Genomic DNA, 27,419 nt, shown 5'->3' with positions numbered 1-27,419 from the left:
AGAAATTTTTACTTAAATGAAACATTCCTTTATTTTTTAAAAGAAATAAAACTGCATTCATAGATTTTCGAAAATTTGTAGCAACACGCGGGTATCGAACCCGCTTTAATCTGAAAAAAATGCACCCTGTACTTTTATTAAATCAATCGATAGGGTCAATTATAAGAATAAAATCTCTCTCACGCAATTGGTTAATGAAATGAAAAAAAAAACATGAAATCTTAACGTATTTTAATAAATCGAAAAACATGGTAATCTTAACTAATTACTTGCACGAAATGAACTCCATTTTCTTGGATACACAAATTTAATCTTTTAACGCATTCATTCACTTGTTCTTCAAACGCCAGGAAATCTAGGGAATACAGGATTAGCAATTCGTTGTTTAGCCTCTTATTTATTTGTAAATATCTAGATAGTAGTTTTCACGTACATTCAAATAAATTATTTTTTCGCGGAAATACATGCGGCGTGCATTATTAATAGGGGTTAAAGTATGAAATTGCCGATTTGTACTGAAAATCTAAATTGTTTATTTTTTAAATTTTTAACAAATTTATTTAATCAAAATAGTTGCCATTATTATCTATACATTGCTGCCATCTAATGGGAAGGTTATTAATGCCTTTGCGATAGAACTCCGACGATCTAGACTGCACAAACTGTGTGAAAGCATTTTGTACTGCCTCCTGGGAAGAAAACTTCTTGTCACGTAGATAATTGTCCAAATCACGAAAAAAATGGTAGTCCGTTGGAGCAAGGTCTGGTGAATACGGAGGATGACGAATGGTTTCTAACTGCAGTTCCTGAAGAGTCAAAATGGTTTCTCGTGCTGTGTGAGGTCTCGCGTTGTCGTGGAGCAATAATGGTGAAGATCGATTCATGAGTCGGGGCTGTTTTACTGCTAGTTTTGTCAACATGGTTCGGAGTTCGGCACAATAGACATCTGCCGTTATTGCTTGACCAGATCGGAGAAAACTATAGTGAATAACACCATGCTGAGACCACCAAACAGTTACCATTACCTTTTTATTGGTAAGTTTTGCTTTAGGACACTGTTGTGGCATTTGACCTGGGGTCAGCCATTGCATTTTTCTTTTCCGGTTATCATAAAGAATCCACTTTTCATCACATGTTACAATTCGATCCAATATTCCTTCATTTCTGTACCGGTTCAACAAGGCAACACAAGTTTCAACACGCGTTTCTTTCTGCAGTTCAGTCAAATCATGAGGCACCCATTTTTCGTATTTTTTTATTTTATTGATTTGACGCAAGTGAGTCAATATTGTGGGTAAGATAACGTTAAACCATGCCGCTAATTCCTGGGTAGTTTGACTAGGATCGGCTTCCACTATCTCTCTTAATTCATCGTTATTCTCCTGTGTGGGCGGTCTTCCTCGTGGCTCGTTCTTTAAGTCGAAATTTCCATCACGAAAGCGTTTAAACCAAAATCGCACGGTGCGTTCATTAGTAGACCCCTCTCCAAACGCAGCATTGATATTGCGGGCTGTTTCTGCCGCGTTAACTCGTATTCAAAAATCACTCGAATTTTCGCAGTATCCATCTTTCTTGTCTAAATTGAATAACAAAAACAATTGAAAGTCGATATTCAAATGTTTCAAATTTAAAAAAAAAAAAAAATCACAGAAACCATTTGAAAAAAGTTTCATTCGAAAACCTCAAACCATGAAGATTCTATGAAAATTCAAAGAACCTATTGCAATAAAACGGCAATTTCATACTTTATAGTCTAAGCTTTAACCCCTAATATTTCTACTCTACATTAATGATCTATCTACCTGACAAAATATTTTATTTTTTTATATTTTTGAGATCTTCATGACATGACATTAATGTATACTTTGACATTTGACATGATGATAATAATATGTATACTATGTTAAAAGAATTCCTCATAAAATAAAAGTTGTTATAATATTAAATAATTTTTCAAAGACAAAATATAATTTATTATGTAATTAATTAATTTGAGAAACTTATCATATTCTTCTTAATTTATCTAATGCATGTAATGATTTATTTAATGTGATTACAATTTTATTTTATTACTTTTATAATAAGTAAGTGCCCTCATCACTTTGCTTTGCCTGTACAGGGTGACATATGCACATTTTCAAGCCACTGTAGCTACTTAATATAATATAAGTGTGACAATGCAATAATAAATACGTTACATCCATGCATCGAGTATATAACCAGAGTATACTCAATGCATCCATGTTACGTCAATGATTTTGTACCACCTTTTATAAACCATATTTACCATTATAAGCAAATAAATATCATTCACTCATAAATATCATTCATAATGTGAATAAAAATATCCTGTATTTTTATAAAGCCCATCAAAAAGGACAATTACAGCAATTAATTCCTTCACAAGTAATATAACATCATAAATAAAAGAAACACTTCTCGCTGTCTTCTCTCATCCTGTCGATATTCGTATTTCAAGATGGGGCTCCGACTCATAACAGGCCGGAGAACAGCATAGTCTCTTAATGAACGTTTTCCTTTTTGGGTCAGCACACACGGACCGATTAGATGGCCGGTGAGATCCCCAGACCTGATAAACACAAACATCAAAAACAATCTCAAAGAACTGAGGGATTATTTCTTTATTCATTTGTTAGATTCAGAAAATTAGATAATTTAAGAAGGTACACAAATAATAAGTTAATGTGCAACAAGTGATCGTATTGCTAAGTAGCAATTTCTTCGTAACAACATTAGGATAGAAATTTGCGATATGCAAAACGGGTGTAACCAAAGAATATCTTCACCAATACCTTACAGAATACCCTACCTAGTAAGACTCTACATAATAACAATGCTTGCACGGTCGAATCCGAACGTGCTCCACTACACAGTAAAGCCGAGTACTCACTAGCGAGTTGTAACCGTAAAAGTTGCAAGATATGTTACGCGTGCTGTTCGCAGTGAGCCGACGATAACCAAGTACTTGTTCTAGATAGTGGACACTGTTTCACACGTACACACTAGAACCTCGTTACTGTATCTGTCACGTTACAGTTACAGCTACCTAATGAGTACCGAAATTATGTAGAATATTTATAAAGCTTATGAAGTATAAAATTCGCGACTCGCGCGGCCGCTGCGCGTAATTGACTATGGGTTCCCAGTAACTCATTGCCAATGAAGCGCTGGCGTTCATCCAACACGCCATCGACACTACGAACGAGGTCAGCATCATGCAGGTCTGCAAACCAAATTTCAAAGAAGAAGAGATTTGCAGTGGTAAGGTGCTGCATTTCCATGCCTGGCAAGGCCGAAGGAGTTATCTTGTCAGAGCGATGGAAGAGAGAAGAATCTTCAGGACATCATCACTTTGTTAAAGGAGACCGACCCAGACAACGTGCCTGTTTTCGTAGCGAAGAAACTGCACAAGCTGCCATCTGTCACGTTGGACTACGTCGACGTCACCAGGCTGCTCAAGGACATCACGTCCCTAAAAATGAATCTTGCTGAAGTTCAATGTCAATTGGAAGCGTTGGATAACACCATCAGTGAGTGATACGGCTGTTGTCAGTGACTTTCGTGAGTGCAGTAGTCGTACTATGACCTGTATGGAATCCGGACTGAAAAGCATAAAAAAGGTTGTTCCTGTTTAGAAAATTAGTCAACTGATGGGGAACAATTTTTTCTAGGACTTTCGACCGCAGTATTACAGTTTGCCTGAGTTTTATTTTTAGGAACCCTTATTATTTATACATATATGTATACACGTATGCATGACTCATAAATGCGTTTTTACTAATATTTAAATGGAGTTTTTGCGTGTTTGTGTAACTGTCTGTATCTACTACGTTGGTATATGTGTGCTCTTAGTGAAGTTCAGATATTACAGTTTAGCCATTTAAGTAGGTATACGACTTTTGAATACAAAACACAACAAACTATATACCTTTCAACCACTTTTATGAACAGATATATGTTACGTCAGTGTAGAATAAATAACGTGAAACAGTTGGGAACCAATTACCGTCGAAAAATGAAACAATTCGATTCCCAGTTTACACAATAAGTAAATGCAAAAGTGACCCAATTATTTTCACCTTTCCAATGAAAAAGTAAGGTTAACGATGTAGCTGCCCTGGCTGATGTAGCTGGCCAAACCGCCAAACGGAATCATTAGGCTGTGCGCCGGCGGCGAAGTGACGTTACACGGGACGAGGCGGCCGGGGCCCGGCCGGTAGCCTAATGTGCTCCTGAACCGACCACGGTTATTGTCGCCGAGCGCAGCAATTGGTACGCGTGTCCGCTACTCGCGCGCAATCAACACTTATGGTCCTTTTTATTATAAGTGTAGCACCCAAACTTAATATTTAACTAAACCATTAAAAGTGATCTTTTGTGTGATGGAAAGGTACTGCTTGAGATTTTTTGTCTTATTCTTTTTTTTGTGGGACAATGCGAGCACAGAAGAGTTTACAACAGGTAAAGTATACTGTTATTCATAAACACTATATTTATTATGTAATTAATTAACTCTATACCCTCTGTGAAAAACGCGCTAAGTCAGAAATTCGTGTTTAGAGATTTCGGTGTCAATACTGAGATCTATCAATAATTGCATTCAACTTTACACATGAGCAGGAACGAATAAATGCTAAAATAGCATTTATCACTTTAAAACTTGTGGTTGTGTTAAATGATTTATTATAAATTGGATCAATTGTCCCATCGTGGAAGCTTTTTGTTAATTTGGTGAATAATAATATTATAATAAGTTAAAAAAAATACATTTAAATGCTTATTATAATTTTTAAGACGCAAGAAATAATACGATTGGAAAAACAAAATAAAAAACGACAAACACCTTCTAGTAATGTCATTGTGGTCTTCTTCTTTTGCAATAATGACTTGTAACGTTAGTCACAAGTAATTTATTTTATTTGGTTGTAAGTAATAATAATACAATTGCAATATCGATACTTATAATCGCATGTGTATGGAAGTTCAATATGTTAAATAATTTAATTGAAGCTGTAATTCTTTACACTAAGTTACATTAATAGCAGTAAAGTTCCATGTGAAAGAGTTCGTCCACTAGGGATAGCACGACAGGGCGCAACTAGCGCGAGAGCGACATAAAGCGCGAGATACTGCTATTCTCGCATACAGATCTCACGTATTATGTTGTCCTCTAATCTCAAATCTCATCTTGTCGTGCTACAGGGTAGGTGGCAGTACTACTCTGTAGGGCTATAGGATAGTACTGCCACCTTAACTATTTCTGCCACCAAGCAGTAATGTTACAGCAGCATTACTAAGTTCCAGTTTTGAAGGGTAAGGGTGCTGGGTGAAATTACAGGCACGGCGGACTTGTCAACTTATGTCTCAGGGTGACGAAGGCAGTGGCAGTGCCCCTCGGATCTTTGCGATTTAAGGCTCTGAGTGGCACTGCACTGTTATGGAAAGGCGTGTAGCTTACTATCAGGAGCCCGAATTGCACGGCCCGTCACTTGATATTATTAAAAAAACCCACTTAGAAATTAAAATTTGGGTTTCCTTAGATCGGGATCATGAGTGTAAAGTAAAAAAAGTAAAGTGTAAGTGTACGTTAATTCCTTTCGGATATAAATTACCTAGAAATTAATGTTCTACGGTTGTAATGAAAAATAAATAAACATTTCATTCTGTTACCGAATTACAGTTTTCAATATTTGCCTACATTGTATATAACAAATATTTTTTCTTTAATTTAGACAGGTTTTTTACTCCTTTCATACATTTTAAGTGACGGAAGACTGTTACTTAATTAATGTTGGAATGAAATTCACCATACACGTTACTTGTTTAAATTTTCATAACTGCCAACCGCTGTTTGTCTTGTTGGGTAGTTGTAATTTTTTAGTAGGTACTTTGTATTCATTACCGGAAATTGTTGCTACATTAGTAAAATTATAAACAGGAATTATTTTACAAATTTTAAATAACGTTTATCAAGCATTGATTTTTACAATTTTCTCAAGTATCCGTTTATATTCTCTACGCTCGCTGTAGCGAGATGGGTGGACGGTGGGCGAGGGATCTCAAGCTGTTTTGTAAAACAATTTCCTCACAAGGTAAGGTAATTGTTTCGCAAAAAAGCAGTTAGTTTTCATTTCTCTCCAATAATTTAATTTTCTGCCATTTTTTGCGGGAAATCGTTACGTCTCTTTGTGGTGGCCATTTTGAAAACCAAAACGAATATTGATATGTCATGATAGCGCGTGTTTCATTGGGGAATACTGACTTTATTCGTTCAGAAGTCTATGTTTTCCCGCTACCTTTGTTGACGCAGCATAGAAATAAGAAGAAAAACCACCGCTGCGATAACAGATAGAAAATGCCTTGTTTTCGATAAATACTTAAGCTAGAACAATGAGCACATTATGAACTTAAACATTTTAATGTTGCGTATGAAATACTACTAACTGTATTACATGAATATAAAATGTAAGTATTATTATGTTTCCGGACGATACATTGTCATACGAGCTCAGGATAAGGACTTCATCGCAATGTTGTAAAATCTACAGGAAGACTGACGACTGCCCCCAAGTCGTCAGTCTTCCTGTCCAGTCCTCCCTCCTATGGGTTCATATAGCAATCTTGGTTAAGAACATAAATTGAATTGCCTGTTAAATTCATACTATGATCCCACAAAATCAAGATAGGTTCCATGCAGTTTACGTTGACTATTCAAAAGCCGTTCACTATTCTTATAGTTATATAATATCATAAACTAACTTTTTTTAGAAAATGGCAGGTTTTTGTTACAGTTTTTACAATAGACATTTTCATTACATTTTCCACAAACACATACCCATATCTAGATAGACGCCTCAAGTCAACTCAAGTACAGCAATTTGTATGAAAACCAAGCGTGCCACTTTTTTTGGACCCACTAAATAAGTAGTCGACGTCACAAGAACTATTTAGTGATGGAAACCTCCTTCCGCTCGCTCTAAATCGATTAATTGAACGGAATACGCGTAAACAAGCGTAGTCCATTCAATTAATCGATTCTAAATAGAAGAATTATTAGTCGTTATATTAATATAGTAGAAAAATACTAGAATAAGATAGTTAAGTCCTTTATTTTACCAGCTCTAAAAAAATGTTGATTACTTTATAAAAATTAAGACTTTAATTTTTAATCGACTTCAAATATTAAAATTGTAGTTCTTCCAATAAAATGAGCTTATTATATGACATCTTTTTGTAATAGAAGATCTTATTGATTAACTTAAATATTGAAAACGCACGTCAATATATGAACTTGTGACTGCCTCAATTAATTTTACTAGATGGTTTTCTGTTGGTAATTAAAGATCAAATTGCTGAATGGCAAGACAAATCAAAATGTTACTGCTGACAAAATATGGTAAAATGTTATTAATCAGAAGAGGTTTACTTAATGACGGCTTCGTGTGAAATTTTTGTGATTTGTTTATAATTTTCGGATTTTTAACTCTGCTACTCTGCATATTTGGATAGCATCTTAGATGGAATAAACTAGACCACCTTCATCCTCGAAAGCAACGAACTCATACGTATGACCAACTCCAGGTTTTTGTAAAGACAGCGCACTGTTAATTCTTTGCATTATATATTTTTTTGTATTACTCGTACAGTCAAGAGCACATCAAGCTTGACACTTTGTACTTTGAACCGTTCTTGTCGTGAGCGGCATAAAGATGGCTTTACGTCTTAAGTGTCAAGCTTGACGTGCTCTTGACCCTGTACTACTAATCCAGCCATGAATGTAATTATTTGCTCATTATATTCGGACATTCGAGGCAACGTGCTGCAAAAATTATCGAAATTACAGATACTACTGATAATAGGTACTACAAGCTGAAAAAAAACGAAACGTTACTAAACGTTATAACAAAAGAGTTATAGAATATTTTTATAATATTGCCAAGGTCATAATAATTTTCGTCCTTTTGTTTTCAAAATCGATCAGAATCGAGAACTGTGTTACCTAACGTAAATAGTAACGTAAAAAGTACATCACTAAATGTTACATTTGTCCAAAGAAATGTACAAGCGGCCGTACCACGAAACTGAATGCATTATACAAAAGCGTGTTCGTTCGATATTCATGGCGTATTAACAAAGGATCACTAATATATCGCACAAAGTAAAAGCCGCAATGTATTATAAATGGCATACACTTGGTTACATATTTATTTTCTCAAAATTCATACAAAACCAAAATAATTGTTTTTAAAATAAACTATGTATCTTTTGATTACAAAATCACTTGTCCGTGGAAGGAAACGTCACTGGTTACCCGTTTACCCACAACAGTTATGGTGCTTTCGCAGTTTATAATGGCACAATTATGCATTTTTCGCGTTTTCGACTGGTGTTTGGGTGAATTTCACTTTCCGAATTTCAATGGCACTTTTTGAGTGATTTTTGTAAAACTCTTTTTTCTTTTGGTTTTAAGGTCTTAAACGTACAAGTAAATTCAAGCAATGTCAATAATTATAAAATCACAGAAATATTTAAGTTAAATACAACAAAAATCGATATTTTAGGTCATACGAATGAGAGTGCAGTAACACGAATGATTTTCTCATAAATATAAATGAGAAAGATGGCACAGTAATGAGAAATTATTATTACAACACACATTTTATCGTTCACAAAAGAACATTTAGCAACATTTAACATGTAACAAATATTTTTATATAACTTCTTGTTTCAACATCCTTCTCATCCGTGTAAGACCATCTATCTATCTATATGTAATTAATAAACAAATCTAAATAAGTATTTTTTACACGCAAAATAGGCGCTTTGTCGTCGAGTTGCGGAGACCAGCCCGTTGCACCAAGTACCAAGTATTTTCTTAATGTCATATAAACTTTGTTGTACATCAACATATCGTCATCACCACCATCAACATCATCATCATAATCACCATTATCATCAGCATCATTACCATTCACATCATCATCACAATAATCGTCATCAAAACTACAATCATCATCGTCATCATCATCACCATCATCGTCGTCACCACCGTCATCACCACCACTATCGCCATCTAATTGTTATATTTCAAGTAAATGTTTGGCTTAAACTAACTATTTGACTTAAAAGTAGACAAGAATGAGAGCGATAATAATGATATTTGGATACATTTTTAAATATCAAGTGTGTATAATATGCTGGACCGTTATAAAAGTGAATGGATTTTAAAGTTCCCTTTGTCTAATTGATGTACAATAAAGTTTATAAAACGATTACTTAATACTTATTTAGATAGATTGCTTTAAATGAATGAGAACGATTTAGTCACTAGCGCTGAAATTGCTATTTAAGTCCATTTTTGGCTAAAACGGAGATGCACAGGTTACTTCACTGTGTACACTCCAATCCGACAGGAGCCCCCTCTCACGTGTGGAAGGGTGAAGGTGATACGGTAAACTTTTGTTATTAGGCTTTTAGTTGAATTGACACGAATGATAAGAAGAATTGAAACACATTTTGTATTTCCAAGAAAACATGTTTGTTTGTAATAAATTGGTAAGTTACGGTATGTTTTCGACGTGTAAGTTATTAGAGTTTATCTTCGATGGGAAATATTGCAATTTCCACGAGTGTTTAATTTTTTTCTTCTTTTCTTAAAGTTAGGGCGACGGGGAACCGGGTCCCATGAATGAGAAATTGTCCACTTTTTAAATTTTTATTTATTACTGTGACGTAGTAAAGTAGTCTTTTTATTTGTAACACAGGCTAAGTAAGCAAGCAATCATATTAAATAAATAATGCTTAGCATTCATGTAATAACATAAAAGTTATTGAAAGGGACACATTTTTGGAGGTTATCTGAAAACGACCCGTTTATCTACGATAATGGTCGAGCGCGTTCTGAAGTGTAGCAGCGGCAACTAAGTGAATTTCACTTACTTTGGGCATGCGAAGTAAGTCTGATATATGTCTGTGATATTTTCAGTACAAATCGAACCCGGGACCACGGTATCCAGCGCCCACATGGAAAATCGTTAGGCCACCGAGGTTGTCAATTTAGTTGGTTAATACTTACGTAGATGTTCTTTTTACTAGATTACGACAGATATATATAGCTTGGTTATTCCTATCCTTCTATACACTTATTATAGAAGTGCTCTTATTGAATCTATTACTCAATTACCGTATGGGAACGGAACATTATACTTACGACACACACCTTAACAAGGTTAGATCACTACTTATTATTAACTGTTCTTAAAGCTGTTAAGCAATGTGACAGGAAAATGCGTAGAGAATCATCATCCTCATTATCCCCAGCCCGATTTCACCCACAGCTGGGTATACGTCTCCCGTAGTTTGCTCATTCGCTACGATCCTCTGCTTGCTAGTCTCAAACATTGAAACTTTGACGATGTCGTCCACCCATCTTGCTACAGTGAGCGTAGAGAATATGAACGGATACTTAATTGTCATTTATTAATAATTTAGACGTTATTTAAAATTTGTAAATTAATTTCTGTTTGTAATTTGACTAATGCAGTAAGAATTTTCGGTACGATATAAAGTACTAAAAAATTACAACTACCCAACAAGACAAACAGCGGTTGGCAGTTATGAAAATTTAAACAAGTAACGTATATGGTGAATTTCATTCCAATATTAATTAATTAACGGTCTTCCATCACTTAAAATGTATGAAAGGAGTAAAAAGTCTGTCTACAATTAAAGAAAAAATATTTGTTAGATACAATGTAGGCAAATATTGAAAACTGTAATTGGGTAACAGAATTAAATGTTTATTTAATTTTATTTTGAATCGTAGAATATTAATTTCTAGGTAATTTATATCCGAAACGAATTAACGCACATCCTCATGATCCCGCTCTAAGGAAACCCAGTATCGCGGGTGTCATGGACACACAGATAGCCAACCATAAATTACACCTAAACTCACGAGAATAATAAATACAGATGGCACACAGAAGCAGTTAGTAGTAGAATGTTAAGCACAGCTAGCAAACTAGCGAGTTTTTCTGAGTGTTCCATCTTTGTGTTAGTAATTGTAACAAACTAGTTGAGATAACCTTATCTATATTTGTAAAAATGTAATTGAAAGGAAAAATTAATAAAACAAAAGTCATTTTGTTACCAAGTGACGAGATGAACAACTCGTGCGCCACTCAGAGGTTTAATCGCAAAGATTTGAGGGTACTGCCACTGCATCCTACTCCCTGAGACATAAGTCAACTTGTTGTTTGTAATTTCGATTTAATTTCATTAGTACCCTTACCCTTTAAAACCGAAACACAGTAATGCTCACATTACCGCTTTGCGACGTAAATAGGTAAGGTGGCAGTACTTCTCTGGATAAACTCTCACAAGGAGGTCTATTGTTACTTACAATATCTTGTAATAGTCATCGTCATCATCATCATATCAGCTGGAAGACGTCCACTGCTGAACATAGGACTCCCCCAAAGATTGCCAGATTAGCCGGTCGGATGCAACGTGCATCCGTCTGTTACCCGCCGCCCTTACCAGGTCATACGACCATCTAGTAGGGGCCGTCCCACTGAACGCCTTTCGGTTCGTGGACTTCAGTCGAGAACTAAATTACTAGTATTTTCTTCACTGAAACAGATGCGATTGTCGGGGCGAGCGCTGAACTGCCTTGCAACGTAACAGCTGGTACGGACAGCAAGTTAGACATCCTAGTCTGGTACAGGAATGGTTCCTCGTCTGCTTTCTACAGGTATGCTACGTTAACTTACATGCGATGTGCCGTCTTAGTTAGATATATTTATAAAAATCATTTTCTTTTATAAGACCTATCGAGCGGTGGATGTAAAACCTAGGCTGACGTGAAAAGTAAATGCTTAGCTACGTAAAAGGTACCTAAGTTCAGATGTACTCGAACGGCGTACAAAAAGGCACTTTTACTTGTACTCTAAAAGAACAAATGAGGAACAGTGTAACTCAAGTAGTAGGTACACATAGAGTGAATAATACCTCCGTCGGGAACGACGGGAACCGAAATTACTTGTTTATTAAAGTAAAGTGGCTTGCACACCGGTTTTCATGGTATCGCCATCTTTGAGGTCCAAGGTTCGATCCCCGGCTGGATCAGTGTAGAAACTAACTTTTCTATATTGTCTCGGGTCTGGGTGTTTGTGGTACCGTCGTTGTTTCCGATTTCCATAACATAAGTGCTTTAGCTACTTACTTTGGGTTCATTAAAAAAAATACATTTCACACAGACAAATATTTCACATGACCAGTATATAACGCCAATTACAAGATATCACAGAAGCATAAAAAATGTCATGACGTGACATAACGATTTAATAATTCAATACAGGTTATTAGTATATGTGTAGTAAATGTATTTACTACACATATACTAATAACAAAAATATGTGTAAGATAATAATAAATATTGTAAATGGAAAGGTAGTCATTATCAACCATTTATCCACCCATTTATACGTCGCACTGCTGTGGACGGGTTTCCTTTAAGGCAAGGGTTTAGGCCATAGTCCACCGTGCTGGCTCATAGAAAGGTAATTTAATGGTAAATCGTTACACAAACAAAAAATAAGTAACAAATTATTTCACTAATTCGTCGCTCAAATTAATGTTTAGTACATAGGGCGCACTGTAAGTTTCCGGAACTGGCCACTTACATAAACAATATTTAAAAAGTAATTACAACATTTGAAAATTGAACTCTTTGGCTATAGAATAAAGTTTATTTCATCTGACTGTCACTTGCTTTTACATTGTGGCGTCATATTAGAAATTGGTTGTCTACATCACCATGGATTTAACTCGTGAAAAGTTTCGTTATATATATATATATATTTCGGTATAATTTTCTACGACTTTAAGTGAAATTTTGTTAAATTGAGCTGTTGCTCAGCGGAGCTTCGCTCGGTTTCAGACTGTTTTTGGCGATGAAGCACCATGCAAGATGACTATTTATAGATAAGTTTGCAGAATTCAAATGCGGTCGTGTGAATCTCAGTGATGAATTTCGTGATGGTCGCCCGTCCACTGCTGTGAACAACAAAAACATCGATGCTGTGCGCTGTACGATCAAAACAGACAGGCATGTGACATACCATGAGATTCGGGCATATTTAGGCATAGGCATGAGTCAAATACAATCAATAATACACAAACATTTGGGTGTGAAAAAGCTGTGCTCTCGGCGGATCACACACAATTTAACTGAGGCTCAAGAAACGGATCGCGTCACTTGGTGCAATGCCTTGCTTACCCGATACAACGAAGGGGCGTCAACTTTGGTGTGGGACATAGTAACAGGTAACGAAACATGGATTTATAGTTAAGATCCTGATACAAAGCAGCAATCGAGCGTATGGGTCTTCCGAGACCAACCAAAGTGGCGCGCGTGCAAAGTGCCTCTAAGCGGTTGATTACTTCTTTTTTTAATAAAATTGGACACGTGGCTACTCTTGCTTCGAAGAATCGTTGTACCGTAAATAGTGATTGGTACACGACCATTTGTTTTCCGGAAATTATTGACACTCCGTAAAAATAACCGTAAACGCCGTATCATCTTGCACCACGATAATGCCAGTTCTCACACGGCCAGACAGACAAATGAATTTTTGAAGGTGAACAACGTTGACCTTATGAGCCATCCCGTGTACAGTCCCCACCTTGTACCTTGTGACTTTTATTTGTTTCCAAAAATTAAAAACCAGTTACGCGGTCAACGATTTTCATCACCTGAAGAGGCTGTCGAAGAGTATGAAAAATACGTTTCAGAGATTGTCACAGAGGAGTGGCATAAATGTTTTCAAAATTAGTTCATTAGTACGAAAAAGTGCATTAACGCTAACGGAGAATATTTTGAAAAACAATAAATTAATTTATAGTTTTTTTTTTCTTAATCATTCCGGAAACTTATAGTGCGCCCCAAGTATGCGTGATCAAACGATGAAAAGTCAATGGTTAGCTAATGGTAACCGTTCGGCCACAGAGGCAGTTAAAACATAGAAAACGATTAAAAGGCAAAACAATCTTAATAAAATAGTTACATTTTATTTACAACTACAAAGCATTTCCTTTATGTTGTAAACTAATTACTGGTTACATTATAAAACATATAGAACAAAATACAATAACCCCAATAAAAAAGGCATTGTAATCGTGTCATGACCGCATTTACTCGTCCTCGTCCGGCGGTAGTGGAGCGGCTGCCGATATACTTACCTTACATTAAGGGAGTAATGGATAAAATCGGACACGTGTTACGTCGAAGATATAGCATCAAGACGATTTTCCGCCCTCACATGCAACTTAGACAGTTGGTGCGTTCACCGAAGGATAAGGAGCCATTGAATGTTCCCGGTGTATATAAGATTCCCTGCTCCTGTGGCAAGAGTTACATAGGAGAGACCGGCCGTAACATATCCACACGACTAACGGAACAAATACGTAGCATTAAGAACTGAGATAATCGGGGCTCTGCAGTGACGGAACACTCATTGGATTCGGATTCGACGCACTATATTCGTTTTGATAAAGTGTCCGTAATGGCGAGAGCAAAGCATTTCATTCCGCGGAAAGTACGTGAAGCTATCGAGATTGGTCGTCATTCGAATTTCAATCGTGATAGTGGATGGTCGGTACCCCCCGGCTGGAAAACAGTGTTAGGTACTACCTAGATCAGTGGTTAGTGTAGACGAGACTTTAGAAAGTAACGTTGTTAGTGTCACTACACTAACAACGTCACTATGCAATCCTGCAGATGACTTTAATAAAAATGAAGCAAATGAGGGTAGATTCTCGCCGACGCCGCCTGCGCCCGCTGCCGTACTGAATGATCGAGCTGCCAGGGCTTTGGCGCTCAGTTTCTTTTCTTTTCTCAAGGACTTTTTGTGTTGTTCGATCTTTACATCCTTAGAATAATAACGCATAGAATGATAGTTTCATATCAAACGAACTGTCACAAGTGAGGCAAAAACCAAATTCATGTAGGCGTAAGCAACTTGTAACTACGCTCGTCGGCACGCACACAAATATACAAATAATGATGCCATGGAATAACATTTCCCTCAAAAGTGGGGAAATTGTATCTTGCTTAACTCATCATTAAGTTAAAGGTGCCTACAGATTTGCCCGACATTGTCGACCAGGTGCCTGCAGATATGCTCGGTTTTGTCGATGAAAAACGAATATAGCACTTATTTGTAAATCCAAGATGGCGGACACGATTTTTCAAAATATGCTATATGGGTATTTTTTCGAGGTATTTGGGGATGCTCATTACGAATATGGCACTCATTTCTAAATCCAAGATGGCGGACACGAGTTTTCAAATAAATGCAATATGAGTATCATTTTCGAGGTATTTGGGGGTGCTCATTACGAATATTGCTTTTGTTTGAACTGTCGTGTTTGCCATCTTGGATTTAGAAATGAGTGCCATATTTGTATTGAACATTCCCAAACATCTCGAAAACGATACCCAACTTGCCATTATGCGAAAAATCGCGCCCGCCATTCTTGGATTTAGAAATAAGTGCCATATTCGAAACCTAAAACCGAAAATGCCATAAGCAAACATTAAAGAAAATAACTGTTAAAATAGATTAAAAAATCGCTTAAGAATGCTCCCCTTTTAAGAAAATAAAATATTTCAATATAAAATATTTCGCTTGAGTTACGAAAAGAAAGATATATAATAAGCTATCAAAGTTGTACTGGTGGTGCCAACATTATAGTAGAAACAAATATAAAAATTATTTTTAAAATTAAAAAAAATATATAAAATTAAAATAAATAATTATTCAATAAAGCATGAACGCAGAGCCGTTAAAAGTATTATAAAATAATTAAGTGTCCCAATCACTTACAGGAGTTAACGAAAACATTTAATGTTTATTCAAGTAAATATTAGTTCAAGATGCGCAAATAAATCGAAATTACAGGCACCACTAAAATTTACGTAATATAATTATTTTGATACAGAATAGCAAAATGAGGAGAAAAAAAATTCGATACTTTGCAACACTTTCGTATCTTGTTGCCGCGAAATTTTTTGTCTGTTTTAGTGAATAATTACATAAAAATATGAGTTGAAACGCATTACTTACTTGTGGAATGTGATGTTAGTGTCTGTTTTATGTTTGTCTGTTCTATTTTTACACCCATTTACCACACATTTCGTCATTTTTAGCAAAAAGTTTTGGAGCTGTTCGCGGTGCAATTTGACCTTGAACACTAACAGCCCGCGCGCTCCTGGGAGCCCGTTGGGAAACCTTTAACTTGCCTCACTTAGCGTGTGCGGGCTAGGTTTCTATGCGTTATTATTCTAAGTTTACATCAATGACAGTTAACTACTAGAAAATTTTCACAAAACATATAAGTATGTATAAAAAAACATCATGATATTCAGTAAAATAAATAAAATTCAATAATTTTGGAATTTCTGAAGGTGGTATTATCCACTCTGTGTAGTTTAGGTATTTACCTAATAATTATAACAAATACCTTATTTTTAATTTTTAATTATATTTAACCTATTCCGATATCGTAACGAAAGCGTTCTGTGGTTCAGTAGGGCTAGTACGACAGGGCGCAACTTGCGTGAGAGCGACACAAAGCGCGAGACCACTATGCGACAATAGCAGTCATCTGTCATCTCGCACTTTATGTCGCTCTCGCGCAAGTCGCGCCCTGTCGTGCTAGCCCTACTGGTGTAACAGACAGCTTAGTGACGGGGATAAAAAAGGGAATGTTTTGTATGATTCGGGATTATGGATGGACAGGGTAGATATTTGTAGAGCAGCGAAACGACACAAGTTAAAAACAGAATTGTGTTTTTCTGTACTTTAGTCACATTTATAGAATACATAATTATATCCCATATATCCCTATATTTTTTCTTAAAAAGAATTTTTTGATTTAGTGGCACAAAACCCACCCCACAAAAATGATTTGCTAACCTACACAATGTAATTGTAACCCATGTAATGTGTAGTTTTTGTATCAAGAACATTTTACAATATTTTCTGATCAACAGTCAGGACATGCGAAATGGCGACGACATATCATCAGTAGAAGGTCGATACAGTCTAATTATATCCGAAGATGACGGTTATATTTACCTACTGATTAAGACAGTAAAACCAAGTGACGCAGGCGGTTACTATTGCTTGGCGGATTTTACTTCAAGCCCTGGACAGAAAACATACACACAACTTAACGTTATTGGTACGTATGTAGAACTAGCACGACAGGGCGCGATTTACGCGAGAGCGACATAAAGCGCGAGATTAGTAGTATATCGTAAGGCCTTTATGCACATTATTTATCACATTATTATCTAGCACAAGTCGCGCCCTGGCGTGCTAGCCCTGCTGGACAATAACACAAAAATTTATACAGTGTACATATATATAGTATATATATAAGTAGATACTGACTTTCCATCAGATAAATTAAGTAATCAAACGTTTTTACTATCTGCAAGTAAGTTATCGTCATTTTTAACTCAAAATTAAAATATGCATACAAAATAGAAAACTAAGTTAACTTGCCTACAATATCTCTTATTTTTTATATTTCGGCCGTTGAGTTTGTTTCAATAACTCGCGGGAAAACTAAAAAGCAGCAGTCGGCTGTTTACCTATGGGGCGAGGCCGGAGCTTGTATTAATTGGTCCGCGGTTTTAATGAGGAAGCTGACAGCGCCGGAACAATTTGCTCTACTTGTGGAACAATAACGCGGTGTAAACATTGCTACATTTACTTAATAATACGTGTTGAAGCGAATTGTTCTTAATTTATCGTAAATATCAATGACATGTCAGAGCATTTTTCGAAATAAAGAATTAATATGTAAATAATAAACGAAAAGAAATTTAAATGATACCTACTTTCTTTAAAATGGTTAAAGTCAACCACAGGACGATATTGGCAATTTTACTTATTTTATATTTATTACCGTCTTAGTTCTCTATTTCGTGGCACCAGAAGTCCTCATTGATAGTAACCTAATTAGGAAGAGTATCTAATTAAATCGAAATTAGAACATCGCTGACATGCATAACAATAACTTAAAGTTATATTTAAACGCTGCTGGCTTTACCAGTATCCAATTAGTCGTATTCTGTAAATGTTTTTCTCATTCACAGAACCACCAGTGCATCTCTGGGTGATCCATGAGAATGGCTCGCAGGTTGCTACAGCAAATGCTAGCGCAAACGCAAGCGAATACATTGGACCGTACTACGTAGGAGAAACGGTGCGGCTATTTTGTGTTTCTTTCGGAGGTAGGGTATGCTATGAACTTACTTTCTGAACTATATGACTATTTGTCCATAATTTTGTAGTATTACAAGTAAACATTCGAGGCGTTAAGGTTACGAAAATTTATGATTTAGATAATGTATGTACATAATAATAACTTCAAATGGGGAGAACACACTAAGCAAGACAGAGTAGGTCTATCTCTTCTTAATATCTACTAAATCTTGGCCTCAGAGTATCGTCGAAGGAGTCGTCGTAGTGCACATGTGAATAACTTATTCATTTTGTAGGAAATCCACGAGCGTCACTGGTATGGTTTGTGGGACAAAAGCTAATGAAGGAGACCTCAACCCCAATCTCGGAGCAGCGCACTCGCAGCGATGTCGAAATTGGGCCTTTGAGTCACGAAGACCACGGCTTGGTCATTTCCTGTCAAGCGAACAACAATAACCTAGCTCCACCGCTATCCATAGATGCAGTTGTCGACATGCATTGTATGTTTATTTACACTTCTACGTAGGTATATTTTCTTAAATATCTCAGTCACCTGTACAAATATCGTATTTTGAAAACAGTGCCACCAGAATTGATATCAGTCCGCGATGTGAGCTCATCGCCAGATCCGAACCTACCTATAATGGGTGGCGGAAGAACGCAGGAGGGCCAGATACTACAACTACAATGTCGAGTGTTCGGCGCTAGACCATATGCACCTCAGATAAAGTGGAGACTCAACGATGAGGACTTGGATTTGGAACAGATCGTAACTGTAAGTTGGACGTAAAATGTTTCTAATTAGTTCAAACGTACTCGAACTTGTAAACGCTCAGCATGGCACCAGTGCTGACGCAACAAGTGCAGGCGCACCTAAACGAAAGTTTCAAGTTTTTTAAAACCCGTTCATGGACCTATGTCCTATGCGCCTATGCGCGTTTGCGCACTGCATCCGATTTGTATTCGTTCCGAATCCGGGAATATACAAATCCAGAAAATCCAAAAATTCCTTCGGATGTCGCTTGTGCACTTAGTCCGTTTCCAATCCGTGAAAATACGAATATCGTTTATACACCTAGAGATAAAATGTTCACTGTGACATTTCAGACCGTCATTTCTCGGATTTGAAACTGACACGAATCGGACGTAACGTAAAATTAAATATATAACATGAAGTGTGATTTCTAAGTGCTTTCTGTGTAGTTGTCACCTACTGCTCCTCCATAGAGAAATATTAACAACGTAAAATATTGACAAAATTGAATGACTTACACGCGCATTTGGAATTTTACATTAAAACAGTACGGTGGACACCAACGTGTTTGTACGAGGTGATACGAGTACACATCAGTACCAATGAAATTTCTAACAGCAAAACTAAGATTTAAGCTAAATTTCTTCTAAAATGCATTATGGTACTAATTAATATGACGCAACGGCAATCATTCTACTAATGTCATAGTCGTACTATTTTTCTTGTGCAAGAATGTTGAAAAAATCAGGCGTCCGTGATAAAGCGTAATTATTTATTATATATATCAATAAAGTACTTCGGCATAAAGAAAAGTAGTGACATTTTTGTGTAATAAATAATAAAATAATATAATATTAAAATGTGCATTACTATTTAAGTACTGTCCGTCCATGAAAGGGTTAAGACATTTATCGTTTCCATCGATAATTTTACGTAAATTTGGTATCGATAACAACATTAAGAAACCTCAAAATTAAAGGTAAAACAAGAACAGAAGCTGGTAGTGAGCGAGATCAAATTGCTCATGGATCATACTTACGACGAAGCGAGCGTAACTTGCTGCGCGCCCGCAAACAAGCGCGGGGAAGATGCATTCGTTTGCGCGCAATCGCTGCCTCTTATTGTATTATGTGAGTACAGACAATGTTTTAGCAGTTCTGACTCATTTAGAAATTTGTTAATGACTAGGTACCTATTATAATTGAAATTTACTCAATACTTAGTTGCTTTTCCATAATGTTTAACAAGGTGTTACAAAATATATACAAAGAGCATTTATGGAAATTTAGTTCAGCAGGTGCTGGAAAGTTGACGAGTTGACGATATACTAGGGATATTTTATTTAAAATAACTCAAAACCTCTAAATGTCACCTATTATTTTAATTTAAATAAAAAAAATTTAATATATGATTTACGAGTTTCAAAGTAGAAAACTTTTTGTTCTAGGACCATAAGTAACGTAACAAAATTTGAAAAAAAAAAAGAAACAATACTGGAGTGCTCTATTTATAGTAAACATTATTTTTCAGATGCGCCTGTGGTGAACATCACAGTTAATGGAGATATCAAAAAAATCGTTGATAGGACATACGCAATACAAAATAATTCCAACATTTCTATATACTGCGATCACAAAGCGCATCCTTCAGAAACTGTAGTTTCGTGGTTTCATATAGTAGGTCTTTTAATTTCGTAAGACAATGAAATACCTATATTTTGATTGTCTTATGACTTGATTGTGTGTTTCAGGACCACGAGGAAAATGTTAACAATAATAATAAAAACAAAAACGGCTATCATCCCGTACTAAATTTATATAACGTAACAGAAGAAGACGCAGGCGAATATGTGTGCTCAGTGGAGAATGTAGTGGGTAAAACATTCGGCGATCCAGTCACAATTGATGTTGTTTGTAAGCATTATTTCTATAATAAGCCGCATCCTATAGACATAAATCTTCTACAAAATTATCTCATTTATTGATGGTTTTCAGACCGGCCATATTGTATAGACGAAACAACTGAAGATTATGGAATTGGTGAAAATGATTTCGTAAATCTCACTTGTAAAGTTAAAGGCAACCCTGAATCACATTTATACAGATGGGTTACAATAAACGAGAAAGTGAACTTGAGCACTTTTACAGGCGCTATTCCGTTTTCTATTACGGATACAGAGAGTGACACTCTTTTGTTTCAAAGGCCTAATGGAACTGAAACAGGTAACGTTTTTATAACTATGTGCAGCGAAGATCGAATATTTGTATAAAGCAAGCTGATGTATGAGATTTTTTTTGAGAATTTCGGTTCAATACGGCTACTTAGATTGACAATAAACTTCCTTGTTCCATAATTAGTTAAAATTACAGACAACTTGTATGTAAACTATATACTTGTATTTATATATTGTACCTATATTTGTATATGTATTCAAGCAAATTTCTATTAGAAATAAATTTCGTACAAGATTCTCACTAAAAGTAATAAAACCGACATAAACAGCACGCAATTCGTCAATTTAAAAGTAAACAATAATCCTGCTATTTAAACGTTTAATAAAACTGCCTCCGTGGCCGAATGGTTACCATGCCGGACTGCCACGCAGAGGTCCCAGGTTCGATTCCCGGGCCGGGAGAACTAGTTGTATGGCCTACAATTATTTCTCTCGTGAGTTTGGGTGTAATTTGTGATTGTCTATGTGTGTGTCCATGGCACCCGCGACATAGGGTTTCCCTAGTGCGGGCTATGTTGAGTGTATGAGTTATTATTATTTAAACATTTAACGACCTTGGTGGCTCAACGGTATGCATTTTGGGCGCTGGATGAGAAGGTGCTGGGTTCGATTCCCGGTAGGACCGATTTGGGAAATAAATTCTTCTTAATTGGTTCTGCTCTGAGTGTCCTGGGTAGCGGAGTGAGTGAGTGAGGTAATTGGTGTGGTTTCTGGCACATTGTTATTAGAAAAGTGCGTTGCATTCACAGTTTCACTTTATTAATTTTTCACGCGCATTTATTATAATACCGACCTGTGATTACGACTGTCAATCTGGGCGTTGCTATTTTTGTTTACTCGGTACTTTTCAGCTTCCAATACTTTAAGTTTCGGTGCGTGAAAATATAATGGAATACTTTATCACACTAATGTAAAAAAGAGTGCGCTTGCTGTGTGGTATGTGTACCTATTAAGAGAATATAAAACCACCACGGACCAGCTAATAATCCCTGAAGAAAAGTGACCTTTCTTTATGAAACAATTGATTAATTATTTTTTTGTGGTACTTAGTTGTAATACGTTAGCTTAATAAAATTATATAAAAAGGTCATTGTTATAGTACTATTCAGTTCTTTTAAGCTAATGTTAACCATGTACCTAGGCAAACTGATAAGAATCTTGTTATTTGTCCTCCTCTGACACCTACTACCTTATAATATTATTATAATGTAACAGGAACAATATTAATTTTGAGTTAAATCTTACCACAATATTTTATTCACGACACATTTCCGACTATATATAAAGTACCTACACATTTAGTACTTATTATGAGTAATGCGCCATTGTCTCAATAATGCATATTCGACAGATTTAAAGGACGTGTTAACAATTAAGTACATTTTAGTTACAGTATTTTGCAATGGGATCAACAATGTAGACGCTGTGGCAACACCCTGTGTCTTCTGGGTCACCGATAAGACATTTCCCCTCTCTCCAACCGATTGTAAAGCTGTGAAAATGGATTCCGGGGAGATTACCATCTCCTGTATGGGGGGCCATGATGGTGGATTACCACAGGTTGATTTTAATTTATATATTTTTTATATATTTACACAGTATTATGTAAAACAATGAGGCAATGGTGTTAATTCTAAGACATCAGTTGAACCTCGAGTCGTCAGGCATTAACTCTTGGCGGCACAGATTTTTATTATCAGATTAAAAATATCTTTTTGTGTCCTCCTGAATGATCGGGATTAATTATAAGCATTCTTGCACTTTTTTTTATAATTCGCATGCTGGGGTGTTATGTAGGAGGTGGTCATTATTAGTAACCGCCGTGAAGAATGTGACAAAAATTGATTTAAAAAAATTGACTTTATTTTCAATATTGAACTTATTTTATGCACTGATTTATGCCAAATGATGTGAGTTCGGAGCTTCGGATGAGTAAACGTGTTTTGAATAATAATTTTAACTTTTCTGATCCTCGAATTATCATTTCCCCTCACGATAACAATGAGGGACTGCATATTTTGCAGCTCAAATAGACTGCTGAATTCATGCTGCATCTGCTGCAGCGCTTGGAGAAGAAGTAGTATTTATAACTTAGGCTCTTTTTGATTTCCTTCACCAGATTCAGCGCAATGAACACGGTAATTTCCTCATTAGTAATAGATTTGTAAGGACCTTCTTTCAGTAATAATAAAAACGCTTAAAAATTGGTATGGAATGTTATATGCTGAATGATCTCTTCAGTCCAGAACAATTGGAATACCTTTATAGGAGTCCGTTCTTTATGAGCAACTAAGCATGTTTGTGCAGGTATAATTATGGTCTGTAATGAAATGACATGTACTCTTCTCATGATAAAATGTTATAAGCTTTTTTCAATTTTGGAGTGCCTGTGAAGCAGGTGGAGCTGATTGACGGTGGTAGTGGTGGTTGTGAAGTGGAAAAGCTGGCTAACAGTACATCATCATCAGGGCAAATTCTTCGACAGGAGTTATCTCCACAAAAATCTTCGCCGAGAGGAATTTCGTTGGGTTCTTTCTGATCCCCATTGATAGTCTGATCATCGGTCTCCGAAACATCTTTACCCGCACTGCTATCATTACCAGAAAGGATATTAATATGTTCTGATAAAATATATTCCATAATCCTTCTGGATTACGTCCTTCTCGCCATTATCTAAAATAAATTAAATATAATTTTAGCTTGTATTTCTTACAAAAAACTGTACCCTTATTGAACGGTGGTTGCCGCAGGTAACCACTTTATTTGTCAAGGTATTGCAAGAGAACGACCACAGCTTTTTTGTAAATTTTAACGTAGTTTACACGGACAATCATACATCAACAAAATTTTCATAAAGTTTATACATAATCATTAATAATTACTTACCAATGAAAAAAACTTCCGCAAATCCGCTTACTCGAAAATTCCCGATCTTCACTGGCAAAATTAGTTACCTAAATGGCCGTGGCGCCACGGCTATTAGACACTATAAAGGTGGTTTGTTCTTGATTTAGTCGTAGAATTAAAACACGAAACCAATAGATGTCACTTTAGCCAAATATGAGCCTTTAAAGTGGTAGTTATCTCTCGTGACCACCACGAGGAAAAGAGTTAACTTGAACCTAAAGTAATTTGATAAATCGAAATGGGCTCTACAGTGTCGTCACGTTCACCAGGAAGAACCAGAGACCAGTAAAAATAACTTTTGGTTTAGTACATTTTTAAATATTGTTTAATTAAGTGACTTAAGTCTCAGAGGCCTGGATAGTTCCGAGACATAAGTCTTGAGTCTCCGCACACCACCAAAAAATCGTCGAATATCGAAATAATCGAAACCGACCATCCCCGAAATGAAAGCCCTAAATTGATACTTCTACAAAAATGATGCATTTTTTATTACAGAAGTTTGAATTTAACTTGACAAAGATTGATTCAAATGAACAGCTCATGTCCATAGTCAGTTTGGAACCCAAGTTCATAATCCAAGATCCAAAAGAAGATAACTATAAGTTCGTTATACGTGCAATAAACGAAAAAGGACCTAGTCAAATTGTTGAAATTGTCAAGGAGGATATTCTTAATGCTACCTTAGGTAAGAACCTGTTTTTTTTTCTAGAAATAGTATCACCGTACTTTCGTACTTTTATGAAAGATTTTCCTAGCAAATCAAAGAAATTGTTATATGACATTGTGTAAACTTGGTACGCACGTTTAAATACTGTAATATGTATTCCTAAATTACAGGTAACGTAGACCAGATAAGCGCAGTCACAAATATCACCACATTGGCGTTAGCTCTGTGTGCCGGGGTGGCTTTGATAGCGCTGGCTGCTTGCGGACTTGTGCTTTGTGCGCAAGAACGTAGCACTCGGCTCGACTTGCACCACGCCTTAGCCGATCCTCCTTTGTGTGCTTACAACGCCGAAGGTGACATTATCACAGTCACAAGTTCGTCATCTACACGTTTATATACAATACCTTAATCAAAATAAGTCTGATATTACTGTACCCACAATGTTTTTAGAATCAAACTACGACATTTACAACGATAGTGACGAGAGCGAATGTAACGTGCGACGTACAGAATCCTTCCGAAGAGCTATGGCGCGATACCCGTCCAAAAACTTTGATGTCAAGAGAACAAGCTCGTTCCACTCGGCGCGATATATGGACGATTTGCACGAGTCCGAGAGTAAAATCAATGACGTTCTGAAACGGAGCGGCAGCTGTCGAGTACATTCGTTACAGAACATTAGTAGAAAGCGAGAAATGGATGCCTTATGCGATCATCTAGTCATGCGCCTGCCTCCCGAAACAAATTATCAAGTCGCTAAACCGGTAAGATTAGTCGAGTCATAGTAAACGGTCTTCAGTCTGAAGACTAGGAGATATATTTGAGGAATTTAAAAAATATAAAAATTGACAGACTAAGGGCACGTTCCCATTGTGTCGTGTCGACAGATAGTCGTGCAGCTTTAAGTGTCGTGCTACAAGCCACGACACTTCTGCATGACTATCTAATATATATTTAAATGAAGTTGTTTACATATAGTACAACACGGTTAACTGTCGTTCACGACTTTTATGACTTTACGACGATAGACTGTCAAAACAATGGGAAGAGCTAGAACGACTGTCGTCTGACGATAAATATAATGTCACGATAGAAACGTAACGACAGATAATCGCAGCTACTATTGTCGTCACGTTTTATTTATCGTTGTCTGCACGTCTTCTGCTACCTACTCTCTCCTCTCGTCATCCGCGCCCTCGGCTGTGCTTACGCATACGACAAGGCGGCTGCCGTGAACCGATACATTGTCGTCACGATCCAGTGGGAATAGCTAGACACGACAGTCGTTCAACGATAAAAAAATGTCCACGACACAGTCACGACAGACAGTGGTGATATGCGAACAGGCTAAAAGCGACAGCCGTACAACGACAAATAAAATGTTACGACATAATGCCACTCTTCTATCTGTAGCTGCTGTCTGTTGCTCAGTTGGTAAGAGCAGTGGCCCCGGTGTGGGAACAGATGCTGGTAAAGTTCAGTCAGATCGAAGGAATTTTTCTGTGTTGTTCGATTTTTGTATCAGTTCGTTACTATTATTATTAATTCTGTTTTTCAGATGAATTCATTCTATACAATACCAAGGAAAGCAAAAACTAAATCTCGGGAGATCAGCGACGAGGTATCAGAAATAACTCAAGCTTCGGACTTCTCTTTACCGCCTCCTCCAGACGAGTTTGGTACATATCGCGCAGCCACGAGAATCAAAGACATTCCTTCGAAGGCGACGCCCATGTATACAACTATTAGAAAAAACTCAACTGGTAAAGATTCTCAGAAGCAACAATACAACACAATACCTTCAATGAATACAGTAGGGGTACCAACAATCAGTGGGCAACATCATAGCATATACAGTTATCCTGATGACGACCATCGTGTTAACACTAACCCTTTTGATGAAGATAGTCATTAACCACCGTAAAATAATATAAGACGCCATAGACACTTAATATTTTATTATTGTATAATTATACCGCCTACTTATTTGCCAAATCTATAAGACCCAGCACGGGAAAAGCGCTAAACGCCCAATGTGCATTAAAATGTGCTAAATATAATTAATTACATTCTTCAGGCCCAAGCAAGTATGGCGGTCAGCGACACGCCTATCCATTACACTGCAAGCAGAAACACTTACAGATTTATCACAAAAGATCTGAGGTGCAGTGCTACAGCGCCCGTCACAGACATAAGTTGACAAGTCCTATGTGCTTGTAATTTCACTAGCACCCCTACCCTTCAAAACCGGAACGCAGTAATGCTCTCATTACCGCTTGGTGGTAGAAGTAAGGTGTACTACTTCCCTGAACGAACTCTTCACAAGAAGCTCTACTGCTACTAAAAATCCTGTGGTCATATATGCGATATTTCATTATAATGTACAATGGGCCTTTACATGATCATAGGAATAATATTGTCTAGATCTGAATCACTGTACACGCGGCCTAAGAAGGTTAAACTACCCTACTCTAGGAAATGAATAGCATAATGAAAACAAAAATCTGAAATCATCTTTTGTTTATTTACAAAAAAAAAATGAATTTATTAATAGTG

General features: G+C 36.5%; 1 protein-coding gene across 1 annotated transcript; it reads left to right on the top strand.

The window, feature by feature from the left end:
• Positions 1 to 4,224: 4,224 nt before the first annotated feature.
• On the top strand, positions 4,225 to 27,131 carry LOC113237068. Its single transcript, XM_026473326.1, has 15 exons — positions 4,225 to 4,482; positions 11,665 to 11,776; positions 17,081 to 17,271; positions 18,194 to 18,331; positions 18,599 to 18,802; positions 18,884 to 19,077; positions 20,036 to 20,186; positions 20,587 to 20,732; positions 20,807 to 20,969; positions 21,051 to 21,278; positions 22,677 to 22,849; positions 24,692 to 24,881; positions 25,034 to 25,237; positions 25,314 to 25,627; positions 26,422 to 27,131. Exons 1-15 carry the CDS (start codon positions 4,404 to 4,406, stop codon positions 26,776 to 26,778), a joined length of 2,844 nt encoding a protein of 947 aa, XP_026329111.1. The 5' UTR covers positions 4,225 to 4,403; the 3' UTR covers positions 26,779 to 27,131.
• Positions 27,132 to 27,419: the final 288 nt, after the last annotated feature.

The sequence above is a fragment of the Hyposmocoma kahamanoa genome, unplaced genomic scaffold (genome assembly GCF_003589595.1).
Source record: "Hyposmocoma kahamanoa isolate Upper Pololo Valley unplaced genomic scaffold, ASM358959v1 93, whole genome shotgun sequence".
Taxonomy (NCBI): Eukaryota; Metazoa; Arthropoda; class Insecta; order Lepidoptera; family Cosmopterigidae; genus Hyposmocoma; species Hyposmocoma kahamanoa.
This window is presented reverse-complemented; position numbering and strand designations above follow the sequence as displayed.